This window comes from Conger conger, chromosome 9 (assembly GCF_963514075.1).
Source record: "Conger conger chromosome 9, fConCon1.1, whole genome shotgun sequence".
NCBI classification, from domain to species: Eukaryota; Metazoa; Chordata; class Actinopteri; order Anguilliformes; family Congridae; genus Conger; species Conger conger.
Window position 1 is genome coordinate 25,208,495 of NC_083768.1, and position 18,441 is coordinate 25,226,935.

Below are 18,441 nucleotides of genomic sequence, written 5' to 3' on the forward strand. Positions count from 1 at the left end.
AAAACAAAATGAGAAAAAAAAAAGAATCCAATAATAATGATCACAATAAAATTGCAGCAATGCCTCAGTAACAGAGAGTGGTGAAAGAGATTTATTAAAGCAATATCAAAAATGGAGGTTGATGGATGTGCCCAATCATTCCGAGCACAAGCGATCAGAGCCAATGGGAAAGCTCTGTTTCTATGTCAGAACACGCCCCCTTGAACGGTTCAATAAAGGACCCTGTAAAGGTTAACTCTACCCACCATCATTTTTAAAATGACTGAAGCCCAAAATTTGGACAGACATTTTGAAACAGAAATATAAATGTTAAAACTAAACCGGGATGCCATGGTGACAGCAGGCAAGTAGAAAAAAAAAAAGAAAGAGGCAAAAAAGGACAACAGGCGAGGCTAACGGCAGACTTGGACCACAGCACAGACGATCTATCTTCTGCTGTCAGATGGTCTCTATCATTATCTCAGTGTGCTGCCATTTTGTAAAGAACAGCCTTTTTCTTCTTTGACTCCTGTGGTGTGAGCGGCCTGTCGTCCTCACAACGGCGTTCGCCGTGTTGCAAGCGCTCCCTCCTTTCCTGACAAATTTTGTGTCCTAGCAACACTCTTTTTGAGCAACCTTTCATGGTTTTTTTTCCCCATCCTTTTGCTCTTGCTTTCTGCAGCCGTGGCTGCTGGGATGCATATGTTCGTATAAGCACCGTTACGCTGCAGACGCCTAACCTTGAACTGTGCCACTGTTTCTTATTAATGTACTGATTTCTTCCCCTTCCCCCTCTGGACAAATGCGATTTTATTCCGTGAACGCACAGTCAATCCTTTGGGTACTGTAATGATCTGTTCTGTTTTAATTAGATTTTCATTTTTCATTATTGTTTTCTTACCTCTTTATTGTAACCTATTACATGTCACCAGTAGGATACTTGTCACTTGTAAACCACTTTAGCTGAGAAAATGAATTATGATTATCATGGAAAAATGTTTAACATTAACTTGCTATTCTGCACTAACTTGTTAGCCACGTGAGCTACTAGACATTTTAATTACATACAGTATTCAATCCTTAAGTGAATCATTTGGAATTTAATTAGTATCCATGGCTCATTTTTTGCGTTCATGCCTAAATTTGCTGCAGTCCACATGCCCATGAGCAAGCAGAGCTAGATTCAGGCCCGCAAAGAATAATCTTTTCACCAAGCCACATATTTCACATCCTCTCCTATGTACAACTAAAAAAAATGAAACCAGATTAGCATTATGAATTAAAGATCAGAAATCATTGCTGACTATATAGTTGTACATGAAACATAAACCCCCGTTCCTTCATATTTTAAAGAGAGTACTGGTCGGGCAATTTATAGCCCTTTTTGTAATGAATGTGATATGGAAGGAAAATGCATGGGTTGGTTGGCCTGATCCATGGCTATACTGCAAGGCAGCCAGGCTGGAGCCCTAATCCAATCCAATCATTTTAAAACACAGCATTATTTGAAATTGCACAAGATGTCATCATAAGAATGCATCTGTTTGAACGTGCAATTGTCAAAAGCATGAAGTATTTCATCTAACGCCTGTGTATAATTAAGCCTGGTATATACGGAAGGTAAATTAACACTGCTCTGAAGAGTAACACTGTGTTTACAAAGGCATTTAAATGTACACCATCTCCATAATGAAAAATGCAACTGAAATATTTTTTAAACAAAAGAGCTGCAAGGCATATTTTTTCCACTCTGCAGTGACTGTGATTTTCAGAGAGCCACACACAGTAAGAAAAATAGCAACAACAGCATCTATTTCCACAAAGGCAACAGTAAGTAATATTGATGGCGAAATCAACATGTAATAAATTATAATAAGATACAAAGAAAGTATATTTATTACTGCTGCTCCTCATTATTTTTGGATCAATATTTGGGTCTTGCAATAACAAAACAAATCAGATGCACCTATTTGTGCATTAACGGGCATGCAAGCCCACATAAAGAGAGAACAGCCGATTCAGCAGGGCTCTTTTTCTATGGTTTCCCTTGGGTCTCTGTCTTTGCAATTATGGAAAGGATCTAATATCCTTTGCACAAATAGATGGCAAAATAAATAAACAGCCCATTTCTGATTCACTAGCAATTGAATGATTTTGCCCAATTATTGCTAATTCCACAGCAAAATCAAACATATGTATAATCCCCCACTCGCCTACAAACAGACACTCAGTCGCGTTGCCTGTGGCCCAGTTTAAGTCGCCCAGATGAAAAATCAATAAAACATCAGATATTTAGAGCAGCATAAGTGCTGAATAATTAATACCAGTAAAGGATGTTGTTTCCAAGACAGTTCGTGTTCCTGACATAGTTTTTTACAGATTTGGTTGTTCCACTTTCTCAAACCAAGACTGACACGACAGTGACAGCAACACACACACACACACACACACACACACATACACATGCACACACACACACAAACATGCACGCACACACACACAAACACGTACACACACACACGTACACACACACACACGCACAAACACACACACAAACATGCACGCACACACACCCACACACAAGCAAACACACAAGCAAACACTCAGAAAAATGGAAAGACTCCAGAGGGAAAAAAAACACCCTGCCTGAGCTGTTAAGAGCCACCAGGAGGTAGGCGGAGTCCAAGCCCACACACAAGCTGTCGCCCTCCCTCTGTCTGAGAGAGGGACACGCAGGCGGGCAAGCTCGCTCCACCCTCCCCCTGTCTGAGAGAGTGACACGCTGGCTCCACCCTCCCCCTGTCTGAGAGAGTGACACGCTGGCTCCACCCTCCCCCTGTCTGAGAGAGTGACACGCTGGCTCCACCCTCCCCCTGTCTGAGAGAGTGACACGCTGGCTCCACCCTCCCCCTGTCTGAGAGAGTGACATGCAGGGCCCACCCTCCCCCTGTCTGAGAGAGTGACACGCTGGCTCCACCCTCCCCCTGTCTGAGAGAGTGACACGCAGGCTCCACCCTCCCCCTGTCTGAGAGAGTGACACGCTGGCTCCACCCTCCCCCTGTCTGAGAGAGTGACACGCTGGCTCCACCCTCCCCCTGTCTGAGAGAGTGACACGCAGGCTCAACCCTCCCCCTGTCTGAGAGAGTGACACGCTGGCTCCACCCTCCCCCTGTCTGAGAGAGTGACACGCAGGCTCAACCCTCCCCCTGTCTGAGAGAGTGACACGCTGGCTCCACCCTCCCCCTGTCTGAGAGAGTGACACGTAGGCTCCACCCTCCCCCTGTCTGAGAGAGTGACACGCAGGCTCCACCCTCCCCCTGTCTGAGAGAGTGACACGCTGGCTCCACCCTCCCCCTGTCTGAGAGAGTGACACGCTGGCTCCACCCTCCCCCTGTCTGAGAGAGTGACATGCAGGGCCCACCCTCCCCCTGTCTGAGAGGGTGACACGCTGGCTCCACCCTCCCCCTGTCTGAGAGAGTGACACGCTGGCTCCACCCTCCCCCTGTCTGAGAGAGTGACACGCAGGCGGGCGAGCTGGCTCACACAGAACCTTGGCACAGGTGCCGAACGCGCTGGAGAATGACGCTCTGGCAGCTCATTGTGCTGTCCCGCGGCCTCCTGGGAGCTCAAAGAGCATCCCTAACTGTGCCACCATGTATGTTTCCTCATTATCGCCAGGCCCCGCCCACCCCCGCCCAGAGCTAACAGCTGCCGGCTCCTCCCTCAGCCTCTGAGCGATGACTGAACATCTCCTTCTGTTGACATGTCTGTATGTCTGTCTGTGTGGCACCTTGCTCCCCTCGAGCTAATGCTCTACAGGGTGAACTATGACAAGACATTTACATCCTGGTGATGTAATACACACAATGCTATACAGGCTGCCGTCTACACATATTTCACTAAGGGACATCTCCCAAACTTATCAGGTTTATAGGGTTGATTTAACCTATTTACTAACAGTTTTTCAGAGTTATAGGCTTATTTTCCAGGGATGGTTAAATCTACAGAAAATTGTGCTCACTGGAAGGAATGTATTGTGTAGTTTGCATTGCCTTGGCATTAAGACAATTTGTTCAGCAGCGATCATGTTACTGAATGTAGTCCTTACAGATCGATTAAGCACACAGATGAACACAGCAATTAAACGCACACGGGAACCAAGGAAAACAAATCATTATGGGATGTATAAAAATATGCTAATCAAGATGTAATCTGCTTGCCAACTGTATTAAATCCAGAATCTGAAATATGAAGTCAAACTGAGCAATACGGTTTGACACGATTGACTGGAACTTTATATGTTTAATGTAAAGTTTTTTCTGTTAAACCTTGGCAAGAGATTTATCATATCCCGAGGGATAAGCAGGCTTGTGCATTTTTAAAATGTTGATTTTTTTATAGTCTCTGGCACTCATTGATTTTGATATGACGGCATTCAAGAACATTAAAAAAAAATCTAACCCTGGATTTTTTTCCCCCCTGAAATGCCATGACATGGTCTTTCTGTGCAAATAATGACTCAATGAATTACCACACACTTTCAGGCAGGAAAAGTAATGATGCCAATTAATTATCTGTTATTTTATGCAGGGTTCTTGGGTCCCTTCATGAATATTGATGTAAAGAATAAAGCTCTATATTTTTCTTCATTATTTCCGGAAATTAACAAGTGTTTGAATACTTATCCGACTAAAGGATCGGTGATCTGACGGTCAAACATTGGAATAATTAAGCCTCCCTTGTCGTGCCTAACATCGTGTGATGCAAGTGGCTGACACCTCGTCCCGGCTTCTGATGAGTGACAGCGGACGACATGCGGCGAGACAGCATGCGGGCGGGGCTCGGTCCGACGCGTACCTGATTGTCTTCCTTGTCGATACTGGAGTTGTCTCGCTTTAGGATGAACCTCTTCTGGGACTCGTCTGAATTCTCATCTTTAATGTGCTCTCCAAAGCGCTGCTCCGGTCTGCAACGCGGCGGAAAACGCTAAGTCAAGCTGACAGCCGGGAAACAGGTACGCATCTCAATGCGCGTCGCGACGCTCTCAGAAACACATTTGGATGCGTAGCATATTTCCCATATCCGTAAATATACGCATCAATTACTGCCACTTTTCTAATGTAACATCACGCAGGTTGGGGATAAATAACGTGTTTAATGTCAACTGATAACAACCAGTTTAAATCTAATTAATATGTTTTTTAAAAAGGCTGAGAAGAAAATGATCATTTCCACTCATCATCCATGATTCTCTTTGATAAAATGCTCTTTAGCCAGGCTAATGATGTGTTTTGGGACTTTGCGAAGCATGTAAATTACAAAGTGCTCATCCCTTTCCAGTGCTCTTCATGACACCAGAGCTGTTAGCGTTACTGTAATGGAAAGGGAGAAACTCTTTAAGATTTCCCTTCTTACTCCCATTTTCTGCCTCCATAATAAATCACAACAAAGTATGATGTAGCCTACGTCCAATAAGGCTTGCTGTTCCTGCCTGCATTGCATGCCAATTTCATATTTCTCCAGCAATAAACAATAGTGTTAAACACTTTTATGGTTATAGTTCTAAAGAAACTGCTGGAAAAGGCATTTCTCTATATACCTAATGCCACTGAAGTGTTACTCTGCACTCACAATGCGGGACATTAAGCAGACCAAACTGCAGTTCTGGCAAATAAATTTCACTATATTACTGTACAATAAGTGCTGTACATTGTGCCAGGAGAGGAGGACTGAGAGTTGAGAAAGCAGGGATGAGAAAAATCAAACTCATTCAGCGTTAGATTTCAGGAATGCGCGTACCTAGGTGGGCATGTTAACATAAAGTGAAATCTTCTGCTATGCATTATTCAGTGCAATACTACGTAATCATACTGAAGTGTGTGTGTGTTTCTATGTTCGCATGCTGAGGTGTGTGTATTTGTTACTACATAAGCATGCTAACGTGTGTGTGTGTGCTTGTTACTACGTAAGCAAGCTCACGTGTGTGTGTTTGTTACTACATAAGCATGCTGACGTGTGTGTGTGTGCGTGTTTGTTACTACGTAAGCATGCTGACGTGTGTCTGTGTGTGTGCGTGTTAGTTACTAAGTAAGCATGCTGACGTGTGTGTGTGTGCGTGTTAGTTACTAAGTAAGCATGCTGACATTCTAGCTAAGGAGCAAAAGGGCACAATAAATTCCTCTGCTGATATCAGGTGTATAAAAATCTCACAGGATGTCTCCTTCCCGGGCTGTCTAATCTGACGTCTTCTGAAGCACTCCTTCAGGGACAAATTTTATTCCACATTTTATTGACGCATTTACCACATGTCAGCTGGGTGTCTCGCAGCTCCAAACTTTAACAGCGATGTGCGTATAACAGTTCAATTTCATATTTTAATATTTTCAACGGCTCCCGGATCGATTGTTCGAATAATCAAGCTATTTTCCCCCCGCGTGCCCAGTGTGAAATATCAGCTTGTCCTGTTTGAATAATGACTTGCCCCAAAGAGACCTCCTTCATAAATATTTACAAGAAAAAGCGAAACTCTCTAGTTAATTCAATTCTTTTGTTAATAAACAAGAATTTGAATACTGATCATGTACGAGCTCCTGTTGGAATATTGAAATGTTCTGTCTCAGTAAACAGCCATTTTCCAACACATTTCTGCTTCTCTGGCACAAAGAGCACCAGACTGTCACCAGGTCAAAATCAAGACATAACACTCCATCTTTATCAGTATGTATCTGTCCATCCTACCCCTTTATCTGGGGATTTCAACTACCTGCATTTTACAGATTATTTATAGAACCAGATATTTTATAAAAGCCACTGTATTCATAATCACTTGCTCAAGGTTACCCCAGAATGCCCTGACCCGGAATTCAAACTTGCACTCCCTAAAACATTACCCCCCACTGTAAGCCCAACCCTGATTTATTTAATATTTCATACAACTACATACATAATAGATCCATGCCTCATGTTTTTTTAATAAAGACGAGACAAAAAGCATCAAACTTTCTGGATTGCAGCCTGCTTCAGTGAACGTTGCTCTCCTGCAGGAAGCCCTAAAACCACAGGTTCTCAAGCGAAATAGAGGGGAACTGGCAGACGGTACTGCTGAATATTTTCAAATATACAAACTCGTTGACATTAATGACAACTAATGACATTAAATCGATAAGGAGTAATTAAAAAAATATATTAATATGAGTTTAAAAAACAGAAGCGCTCACATTCTGGTATTGCTGGTTTTGTTGATGATTACGGACTTCCCGGTTTGATCTACGTTGTGCTCCATGCCGAAGTATGCAGCAACCCGGTGCACCAACATCCTGTGGTAAGATGACATCTGGGGGAACTTCTTATAGGGGCTACTGCAAGAGGCCAGAGAGCAGGGGGGTCATAACACAGAGAGACACACAGCATCCCATCACTGGGGCTCTGCACACACTCAATGCTCCACTGTCAGACATTTACATTTACATTACATTCATGGACCACAAAATTCACAGCGAGCAACATATAGTAAATGTACATGCCTTTTCCTATGTGTGTGGTTGTGTGTGTGCACGTGTGTGTATGTGTTTGTGTGTTCATTGTATGTGTGCGTGTGTGTATGTATGTGTGTGTATGTGTCTGTGTGAAAATTTTTATGTCTGTGTGTGTGTGTGTATGTGTCCGTGTGTACATTGTATGTGTGTCTGTGTGTGTGTATGTGCGTGTATGTGTGCATGTGTCTGTGTGAACATTTTACATGTCTGTGTGTGCGTGTGTATGTGTCCGTGTGTACATTGTATGTGTGCGTGTGTGTGTATGTATGTGTGTGCATGTGTCTGTGTGAACATTTTACATGTCTGTGTGAGCGTGTGTGTATGTGTTTGTGTGTTCATTGTATGTGTGTGTGTGTGTATGTGTCTGTGTGAACATTTTACATGTCTGTGTGTGCGTGTGTATGTGTCCGTGTGTACATTGTATGTGTGCGTGCGTGTGTACTGTATGTGTGTATGTGTCTGTGTGAACATGTCTGTGTGTGCGTGTGTATGTGTCCGTGTGTACATTGTATGTGTGCGTGCGTGTGTATGTATGTGCGTGTATGTGTGCATGTGTCTGTGTGAACATTTTACATGTCTGCGTGTGCGGGTGCATGTGTCTGTGTGAACATGTCTGTGTGTGCGTGTGTGTTTATGTTTTCTTTTTTAAACTATACAATATAAAAGCATGAAAGCCGCGTTCCCGTACTTATCGTCGGCGATGAAGGTGATAATCTCCTGCTCCAGTTTCAGCAGCATCATCCTGTCCCTGTGACACAAGCCGGTAGAAACAGCAGCGTTGAGCCGACAGTCTGGAGCACAGCACCGCCACCAACCCGGCTAATGCCAGGGCTCCGCTACACGGTCAATTATTCATATTAACCAGCTGTGAGCCGCACAACCGCATCGCACCCTCTTCAGCAAGCCAAGGCCTGCTTCCCCCTTCACGTCACGACAATAAATAACGTGTCGCATTAAGCCACTCCGCGCCTTCAAAACAATACAAGTTCATTTTAAATTCAATCAGGGCGCGCGGTCGAATAAACTAAAAGTGAGCTGTCAGAAAGGCATCAATTTACCGCTGCTCAGAATGTAACCATCCAAAGGCATGACTGGAGCAGTTCTGCAGAAAATGGAACCAATCATACTCTTGATTTCACCGTGTGGGATGACATCATCTTCAACAGCATGCCTGTGTGCCCATACGGGCTCTACTTAAAAAAGATCGGTCCTGATATAGCAATGGTGGTATCATTATATTCATATGGTGCAGAACAAAGGAGGGTAACTATTTTAAGAGATCTACTGAATAGTTTAAATGTATTGTTTCCCAGTGGTTGCTTTTCTTAGTCACTCTGATGTCAGTGGTGATGTTATAATGGCCTGACTGGGTTTAGAGCTGTGGGGTCCCAGCGAGGCCGTCTCAGATAAGCAGAGACACAAAAGGTCAGGTCATCGGGGCTAAATGAAAGCTGATAAATAATAAAAGACTTTAATGAGACGTGGAGCACAAGGCAGCTTGACTGAGAGTGATGAGTCCCATATCACCGCCAAAACCACAGAGGCACAACACAACCATAGGATGATGTCACATCTGAGTTCAGCCAACCGACTCTATAATTGCATTTTAAATGGCAAACATTCCTTTCACTACCAATAATCAATGCCATCTATTACAAAATAATTAGATTTTCTCTGTTAATGTTCATGGAATGATTTGCAGACGAGAGACTTGTTTTGCAGAGATTACAGTTTTCAGGTATTAGTACAAGCATTTGCTACAGTATGTGAAACAGAGGACAATAAATTGCATGCAGTTATTTTAAAGAAGTACAAAATTATATCAGGCAGATGGTTGAATATTAGTATTACTTTTGCACAGACTAGCAATGTGCTTTTTGTGTTTCTCCTGGGAGCAAGGGAGTGAGATTAAACATACAGAATGAGAGAGAAGGATAGAGAGAAAGAGAGGGAAAGAGTGAGAGAGAGGGAGAAAGAGAGAATTTACTGGGATCTTGCAAGCTTAATTAAATCCTGCAATGTTTGCTGGAGTCATTAAAAATGTACAAGTAAAGCTTTTAAAGGGGAATTAAGAGGCAGACCCCAGTGGAGTGCAAGGTTGGGAGGAATATTTATTAACAAACAGACATAATTTGTAATTACTGGATGATTATTGGCTCTAAATTTGATCTAATTTCTTCCCTAGGTGCAAGTTTCTCTTTTAAAATCTCTTATATCTGTTATAAATGCACAAATGTTTTAAGATACAGGAAGGTCATGGAAATGCATCTAGTGGTTGTGTAGTCACCAATCACAGGGTGAGAGAGAAGTTTATATAAAATATAACAGGCACTGTTGAAAACGTTGCATAACGTTGTTGGATCCAATTATTCGCAGTGATGGAAGAAGGAATCTTCACAAAACCAGAAAAAGATGAAGCCATCAGTGACTCACCTGATTTGGGGCAATCATTCAACAGTGATTGACAGTTTCAGTCACTGTAGTCCTAGCCATGAATGGGCTTCACGAAACCTTAATCTCCCATAATTACTTATTAATGCCATTTTGCCTTCTAGTGGCATCTAGTAGGGGAGTCACTCAACCAATAATTTATCAGTACCATTAGAGACTGAGACACAACCAGACAAAATTTTGCGTAAAACTGCACTGAATCACATCTGCTAATATGGTATGCAACAATTGCAAGTGCAATGCATCGACAAAACTTGCACACACATTAATAAACACAGACATATGCATACAGCACATATAAACAGTAATATGCACAGCACAGATACATACAACCAAACACACAAAGCACACACAACCGTGGTACACAGAAAGCACACATACACAGTCCATATGACAGTAGTACAATACATACAAACAACAACTCACCTGGGGTTATTCTGCAAGGTATTTACCAAGAACTCGTGCAAGTCAATGCCCGTGGAGTCTGTGTATTCCTGGCTGTGGTCTGAAACAGAAAGAGTCCAAAATGGAGCAGAAACCCTAGAGCGCGGACCAAAAACCATCTGTTTAATTTCATGTGACAGTCTCACCTCTCTGACCCACAGAAAAGGCCACTCGCATCAATACCTAATGTTTGCTCGACAGAAAACATACGGTTTTGCGGAAAGGTCATTTGAAAAAAAAGGAAGGTTTGGCAGATCCAGGGCCTTTACAGAGACTGGCGTGGGCTCTCTCTTCCTGGATATGATGTGTCCTATTTCCACTGCGGTCGCAGCAGGGAAGCAATGCCGTCGAAGGCAGCTTCAGGAAAACATAAAAAGGGTTTTGTGTCTGAGGTTGGCATTTCAATCTTTCTTGAAGAGGGCTGACTCTGGGGGTCTATTGTTCGGACCAAAGGCTAAAGTCGGCACGCAAAAGGCACAAAAGTCCCACAAGCGCCTGAGAAAAATTTGCAATCAAAATTTGACATCATATTGTGCACAATACTTGGCATGTGCTTTTATTTCCTTGTATTGCCTCTTGTGGTCTCTCTCTCTTCCTCTCCCCCACTCTCTCGCTCTCTTTCTCCCTCACTCATTGCGCATATACACAGCAGAGCCAGAACACGCACCCCTAACACCCGGCTTCAGCGCTGTTTTAATTCCGTATTCATAAGCAGCCGGACAACAGCACACGTGCACCACTGGGAATCCATAAAGGTGTTTAGAGGACAAACTATCTTTTCCACAGGAACTTTGCTGGAACAGGCTGGCTAATGCGGTACTTTACAATCGTGCAAAGAAACAATGAAGCAGAGTGAAGTCTCAGCAATATTACCTGTCAGAGTTTATTAGGCACCCTCCTTTTGATACGCAAGACCATTTAGATGTCCAGAGAATAAAAAGCAGGGGAAGCAATAAAGAGTTTTCTCTTCTAATTATGCTCAGAGTACGCCCATTTAAAACAGGCCCACCTCTGCTCGAAGTAATTGCTTGGGAAGTCTTAAATCATTAATCGGATGGAGGCACAATGTTGAGACACAGGTAACCCGCTGCTAATTGCGCAGGACATTGACAGTGCCAATGTGCCAGGTTACCAGCTGAGAGTACAGAGACACGCTAAGTGAACGGGTTGAAATAACCTTAATCGTCTACGCGTTTAATGACCTCTCATCAGTTACGGGACAATTACACTGTTGCTGTAATTTCGGTCGCTTCCCGCTGGTGTTTTTTTTGCATTTTCGCAGGTGAAGTATTGTCTTTAAAACCCACCTTTTGACAGCGTTCTTATTTTTGGTTTTTCATTTGGTTTCTCTGTCCCTTTGTTTTTGTCCTTCTCTGAGTCCTCTCGACTGGAACTGCCCTTTTCCTGAAGGCAAGGCAAGCTGGTCATTTGCAGCTGAATTGAACCCTGAAATATTAAGGACACAGAACAGCAACGTGCAAGATTATCAACCAAAATATACCTTCAGACCACAATTATTGTTATTAGAATCTGGATGCTCTAGTTTTCAGATATCTAAATGGAATCAACATATTTACCCACAACAGCAATTATTTACAGATTTATCATATTACAAGATGTACAGCTATGGTGTACATACTATAAATGAAATATGTATGTGTGATTTGTAAATTCTATTCAATCATACACACATTTTCAAAATGAATGAATACAGATCCTAAATCACATATGCCAAATCCCAAACATTAAAATTGTGTGCACATAAATGCTAGTATAGCTCGACCCAGTGAAAGCCCTCAGTTATCTTTATATGCTACATTACTATGGCATAGGAATATCCCATAAGGATAAGGGAGCCTGTCTTTGTCTCTGAAAGGAAGTTAAAGGTGTAATGGTCCATCCAGGAGTTCTTACAGCAGTATTAGGTCAGCACTGGGCCCTTGTATGTTCAGATGTTACACAACTGTTCTTTATAGCTATGTCTAACATGATTTAATGTTTCACTTCTGTAAAGGAATTAAAATATTATTGCTTCAGGTTGATAAATGCTATGCTGTACCATTCAAGCAATTTTCTTAATTTGATTGTGCAGTGTACAAATGTTGCTTCTCTTGTATTGGTTTAGCATAATATTTTAATACATCATCTCAATTACTAATATTTCAGTAGCCTGTTTTTTCTACAATGTATTTGTAGATATAAATACTGGGACACATCAGTGAAATGTCATATTTTTTTAAATTTTGTGCCAATGACTCACTTTTGCTTTTAACCAGCCCAACGGATACACACACTCTTCCACTTGCAGACACATTGCTCTCTTCCTGTATCACACCTTTTGTGTGATACAGGAAGAGTGTGTTTCATGTGCTGTACTGTTTCTACTATACAGCTGAACGTCCATAATGAATAGTTGATATACACAGTCACAAGACCACTCAAAAATCACTATTGCCGTGGAGTTCAGCATATGGAAATGTATGGAAACGATCAAGTATTTATAGAATATACTGCATTAAACATGCACAGAATATGTGAGCTGGGGTCCCGCTAATGTCTCAGATAATTATGCATCATTGAGCTATCCTTTGAATGTTGATGTTTATTTGACATCTCTTATAAATTGTTTGTAAAATAAATTGTGCTGGAAAGGAGTTTGTGGTAATATAATGATAAAGTTTATTTCTGCACATTCAGGGCAGCTTTCTCCATTATGTGTAATTAGTTAGTCAATTCATCGTGCCAGGCCCCATTGATCAGCCAATTATTCTTCATCAATAAAGTTGAACACTTGCCTCAATTATTAATGTAAGGGCCTCAAGTGAACAGATAACTAGCAGAAATGCCTTTAGTTGTATCCTTCTCTGCCAGTATCCAATATCAGTAACAAAGTACTAACAGTAGAAGCTGGTTAGTTGACATAAAAGAAATGAGTATTCAGTTGACAATTTAACAAAACCTAACTAGCCTAGGGTTCAGCCGGAAAGAAAGGCAGCATCGAGGCTGGGAGTCCCTAAGGCTTACTGTCAAATGGGGTTAAAATGTCTTTCTATTTCATGATTTAAATGATATAAATGTAGTAATACGCGATGGTAACCACAAATACATCTCAGAACTAATTGCATCTCGTTTGGTAACATTGGATTGGCAGGTGGGGTAGATATTTGGTTTGGATTCGGTGTGTGGTTTGGATCAGCACCTGTAGGTTTACAATAAAGGCAAGTTCAGAATTGCAATGCGACGCTCAGCGTGTTCTCTCCCCGACTTGTTCTGCACTCCGCAGCAGAGTTAAATCCATCGAGCTCTCGCTCCAGGCCGACGCCAGGGTGCTGAAATATGCAGAACTTCCGCTGGAAATTTGGCGGAACATTACATTTCTCTCTCTGCCTTATCCGTCAGGACTGTGAGATGGGGGAAGCTGAGGTGTGACTGCCCGTTTGTTTCAGTTGAAAAGTCGTGTTAATGTGGAACCGGGTGGGGGGGTGGGGTGGGGTGAAAGGGGTTGAGGATAAGAGGACAGAATGTCCTTCTGCAGAGATACGCTGGAGTCCAGAACTGCTGATGTGCAATTTTGCCATTTTATAAATGCATGGGGGATCATTCACACAGACTAGCTGGGCCCATTACAAGCAAATTGCTTCGTTGGAAGCAAAACAACAACAATAACGACAACAGTATCAACATAAACGAAGGAGAATTATTTATTTTTTTCCTGTAAATGTTTCCCTGAAAGTTTGTTGGTGAGGATGATGACTTTGTCACTTTTTTGTTAAAGGACAAGCTCTAGAAATCAAAATACCCTGGAGGCAAGCATTTCCTTATTCCCCTTCCAAACAGGTGGATAAAAAATGAATATCTCTGCCGCCCGGAAGCTTTATTGAACGTTTACAGTGATATGACGGGGATATCAGGGAAGGTGAGTAGTGTCTGTAGTCTGTAGGCTGCAGAGACCCAGAGCCTTATCTCTCCTATCAGAATGAGGCCAGTTAAAGAGCCAAGTAGTAATGTCTGACCTTGGTTTGGTGACAGTCATCTAAGCTAAAGGTCACCTGCACTTACAAAATGAAAATTTCCCCATCGTTTAATGGCAATATTGAGCCTTTGATGAGTAGCTTTTTAAAAATTCAAAGTCAGTGTTCTAGACTTAGTTTGCTTTCAGTTACCAGTAGTCATTGTTGTATCAGCATGAAAATGTTCAGTTAAGAACATTAGAATCAGAAACATCTGATATTACACCTTAAAGGGGTAATTATAAAATGCTGCCACAGTACTCTATAGTACCTGAATATAAACAAATGTACAAAGGCAAACAACACTACACATTTGATCTACAGCCAGTTACAACATCTATAACCATGAACATTATTATTATTACCAATATCTTCCTCAACATCATCATTGTCATGGCATTAATTCAGATGTGAACTAATTTATTTCAAGAGATTGTAGAGATTGTGCTGCTATCAAGAGAATTTACATAAAATAAACATGGGCGCGACCCTGATTAAAACGGGGCATCTAAAGTAAAGAACAAAACTCTGAGGGCAGTTCACTCTCTTGGCATATTTGGATTGATATTGTGCACTTGGCCAGTTTCTGGGCAAGTTGTTATGTATGTCAGGTGCAGTACGCTAAGAGACTTTAAGAAAGGGCATGTCTTCGCTAGGGTCATCAGCCAGGAATAAAATGACATGCAAACAGCCACTCTCTACTCAACAGCATCTGCTTAAGGGGTCAGGCCTTTTTCTCGCCCGTTCTAAATACCTCAGAGATGTTTGATGAATCTCATCAAAAAATCTAATATTCATATGAGATTTAGAATTTCTTATTTTCATTCCAAATGGGCTTTCAAGGTCATATCTCCACAGGCTGTCAAGGTCATTTCAAGATTCTCTGTCCTCTTGAAAGCAGCTCTGCAACGAGTGCGCTGCAAAGCTGTGAAAGGACACATTTGTTTGCGCACTGCAGTAACACCTCCCAATGTACTGAAATGACAGAGCCGGAATGGCAACTCCACGTGTGTCCTCTCCCTATGCAAACACACTGAGCCGACAGAGCCAGAATGGAGGCACCATGTGGGTCCCCTTCCCATTCAAAAACACTGGGTCGACAGAGCCGGAATGGAGGCGCCGCATGTGTCCTCTCTTTGTCCAAACACACTAGGCAGACAGAGCCAGAATGGAGGCACCGCACGTGTCCGCCCTTTGTGCAAAAGCATTGGGCCGGCAGAGCTGGAGTAAGAGACCCAGGTGTTGTGCTCTTTCGGCTTGTGTCTGGCTGGCCACCAGCTTCCATGCAGGTTACCGGTGAAGCCCTTGTCTGCCCTTGGCCAAGCAGGCAGGTATTCTGCTCCGTGGCTGTTGCATGATGGGAAGGGAGGGGGCCTCCTACCTGATCGTCCTCAGCACCATCTGTGGGTACAGGCAGGGAAGACTCTTCACACACGGCCAGGCTGCGCACCAGCCTGCCTTTGGCCTGAAAGACACAGAGAACACAGTGTCATTTTCACCTTCTTCATCCCAGTTTCACAGCACCGGGGCACCAATGACCTTTACATGGAAATAGGAGAGAAAGAGAAATGGGGGGAGGAAGGGAGGGAGGGAGGGAGGGATACTGAGACAGATTTTCGAACAGTATTCTTGCTCCACAGCAAACCACTTGTCTTGCCTTGCATTCAGAACAGCTGCCTCAAACACATGCAGACGCACAGAAAGAAGTGAGGGTGGCCTGGATAAAGCAGAGCTGGTTAAATATAGAGCGACTGCAGCCACAGAGGGAATCTGATAACAGGAACACTTCTTCTGTGAATGTGCTCAGCACGCAGGACCTGCAGAGTGATACACGGCTCTATTCTGGTAACACACCAGCGAGCAAAGAAATGCTTTACTAGTGATTTACCCGTTAGTCACACCTCACACACAGCCGTCGCACTAAAGCACCTTGCTAATTGAAAATAGGGATGAATATACACTAGTGAGCTCTTTATTAGGTATTTATTCGACATTTTTTTTAGCTATTGGTCTTCTGCTGCTGTAGCCTATCTACTTAGAGGTTTGACATGTTGTGTGTTCAGAGATGCTCTTCTGCATACCACTGTTGTAATGCGTGGTTATTTGGGTTACTGTCACCTTCCTGTCAGCTTTGACCAGTCTGGCTATTCTCCTCTGACCTCTCTCATTAACAAGGAGTTTTTGCCCGCAGAACTGCTGCTCACTGGATGTTTTTTGTCTTTGCAAACTCTAAAGACTGTTGTGTGTGAAAATCCCAGAACAGCAGCTGAGTTATTCAAACTATCCTGTCTGGCACCAACAATCATTCCACGGTCAAAGTCACTTAGACAAATCTCTTCCCCATTTTGACATTTGGTCTGAAAAACAGCTGAACCTCTTGACCATGTCTGCAAGTTTTATATGCATTTAATTGCTGCCACATGATTGGCTGATTCAATATTTCCATGAACAAGCTACCTAATGAGTGTACACAAATAATACACACATATTACTAACGCATAATGATGTCTTTGATATCCCTAAGAATATATTAGGCCTTCCCTCCTTTGTGTTAAGTGATTTTCACTATTTGTCCTCTACAACCAATCTTTCACACCTGAACATCCCTAAGGCACTGCCCTACTTCAACAATTTAGATAGCATATCAAATTACCATATTGAGCTCATAAGCAATTTCCATTAAAAGACCATAATATCTGTATGTGTGTGTGCATATATACTATATAATATATATATTTATATGTAAATGTAGTCATTTGAAATATGAAGCATATTCTGTACAATTACGTACACCTTCAAACGTTCAACCACATTTCAGGAAATGGCATTTAAGTGCTAATGACTCACTGTGAAATAACATATTCCTTTTAATTAGATTTTATAATTCATCATACATTTCCATACATAATATTTCTCAAACGCTCGCAGTTCAGATACCACGAATGTCCTTTAAAATATTTTTCTGACAAAGGTGAATGTAGAACTGAAAGCCATTCACACGTGGGAAGCTCTGGAGAATCCCCCTGTCCCAGGGCAGATCAAACACAGCAGATGCCCAGGCCCCTCCAGATTAGGATCTTCACCGTAAGGACGCATTCGGTGTGCATATGAAAGGCGGGCCGTGTGTTCTGTAGCACTATAAAGAGCATTCTGGACCCTGACCCCTGACCCCTGACTCTGTCTCCTTCACCCTGTGTGCGCGCAGCCTTTTCCCCCAGCCTCTCTCTCACGATCACGGGACAGAGCCGCTCCCCTCCGCCTCGCCAAGGCTTCTTTGGTATTCCGCGCTTCGCTTCAGCTCACCTGGCAGACTGCCCCAACCCCCCCCCCCCCCCACCCCCCTCCCCGCTCCCCCGCCACGTTTCCAAACGCGCTGTCAGACAGGAACGTCTGAGGAGCAGGAAACAAGAGCCGGACAGGACCTCCGAAGGGAGACGCCGTGCAGGTGCACACGCCAGTCCCGCGCTGAACGCGCATTTTTTTCCCCCCACCACGGCAAATGGAAAAGATACCCGCTGACAGACAGCGCTGTGATATTTACATGTAGTTTTGTTGGACAAACACTGTGAACATTTCCACGGCGCTGAAAGGTTTCACTTTAAGTGCTCCTTCAGTAAGAGCACAAACTCATTCCTCCAGTGAGTGGCAAACACGCCCAGCCTGACAGTGCTTCAGCCTCCGTACTCATTCTCATTCCTGCGCTTAAAAAAATAACGGGCCTCAATGTCGCTGAGAATCTGCACAACAGCAGATTTGGAAAATTAAGCATATCAGCACAGATGGTGCTGTCCAGTCCAATTTCAGTTCATAAATGTCAGTTGAGAAATGCTCCTGTATTAAATTGAAATGAATTAGAGTCATTTCATTTTTCAAAATATCTTACTTTTCATTGTATTTTTATGCATGGATTATACAAAGGTGGTTTGCCAGCTTAATATAAAAAAAGAACATTGGACTTGTAATGACTGCTACAAATGGAATGTTTAGCATTGGCCAGCAAGTCACAGGACAGTTGACTTTTC

At 42.8% G+C, this 18,441-nt stretch overlaps 1 protein-coding gene across 6 annotated transcripts in view; it reads right to left on the reverse strand.

Annotated features, from left to right (window-relative positions):
- arpp21 (cAMP-regulated phosphoprotein, 21) overlaps positions 1-18,441 on the reverse strand; it is a 78,208-nt gene that overhangs the window by 32,759 nt on the left and 27,008 nt on the right. For all 6 annotated transcript variants that reach the window (XM_061254123.1, XM_061254125.1, XM_061254128.1 and 3 more), the window contains 6 exons: positions 15,801-15,884; positions 11,717-11,855; positions 10,392-10,470; positions 8,203-8,262; positions 7,197-7,337; positions 4,837-4,945 (listed from right to left, as the gene is read on the reverse strand). In XM_061254123.1, coding sequence (XP_061110107.1) covers positions 4,837-4,945; positions 7,197-7,337; positions 8,203-8,262; positions 10,392-10,470; positions 11,717-11,855; positions 15,801-15,884 — 612 coding nt within the window. The remainder of the gene's footprint in view (positions 1-4,836; positions 4,946-7,196; positions 7,338-8,202; positions 8,263-10,391; positions 10,471-11,716; positions 11,856-15,800; positions 15,885-18,441) is intronic.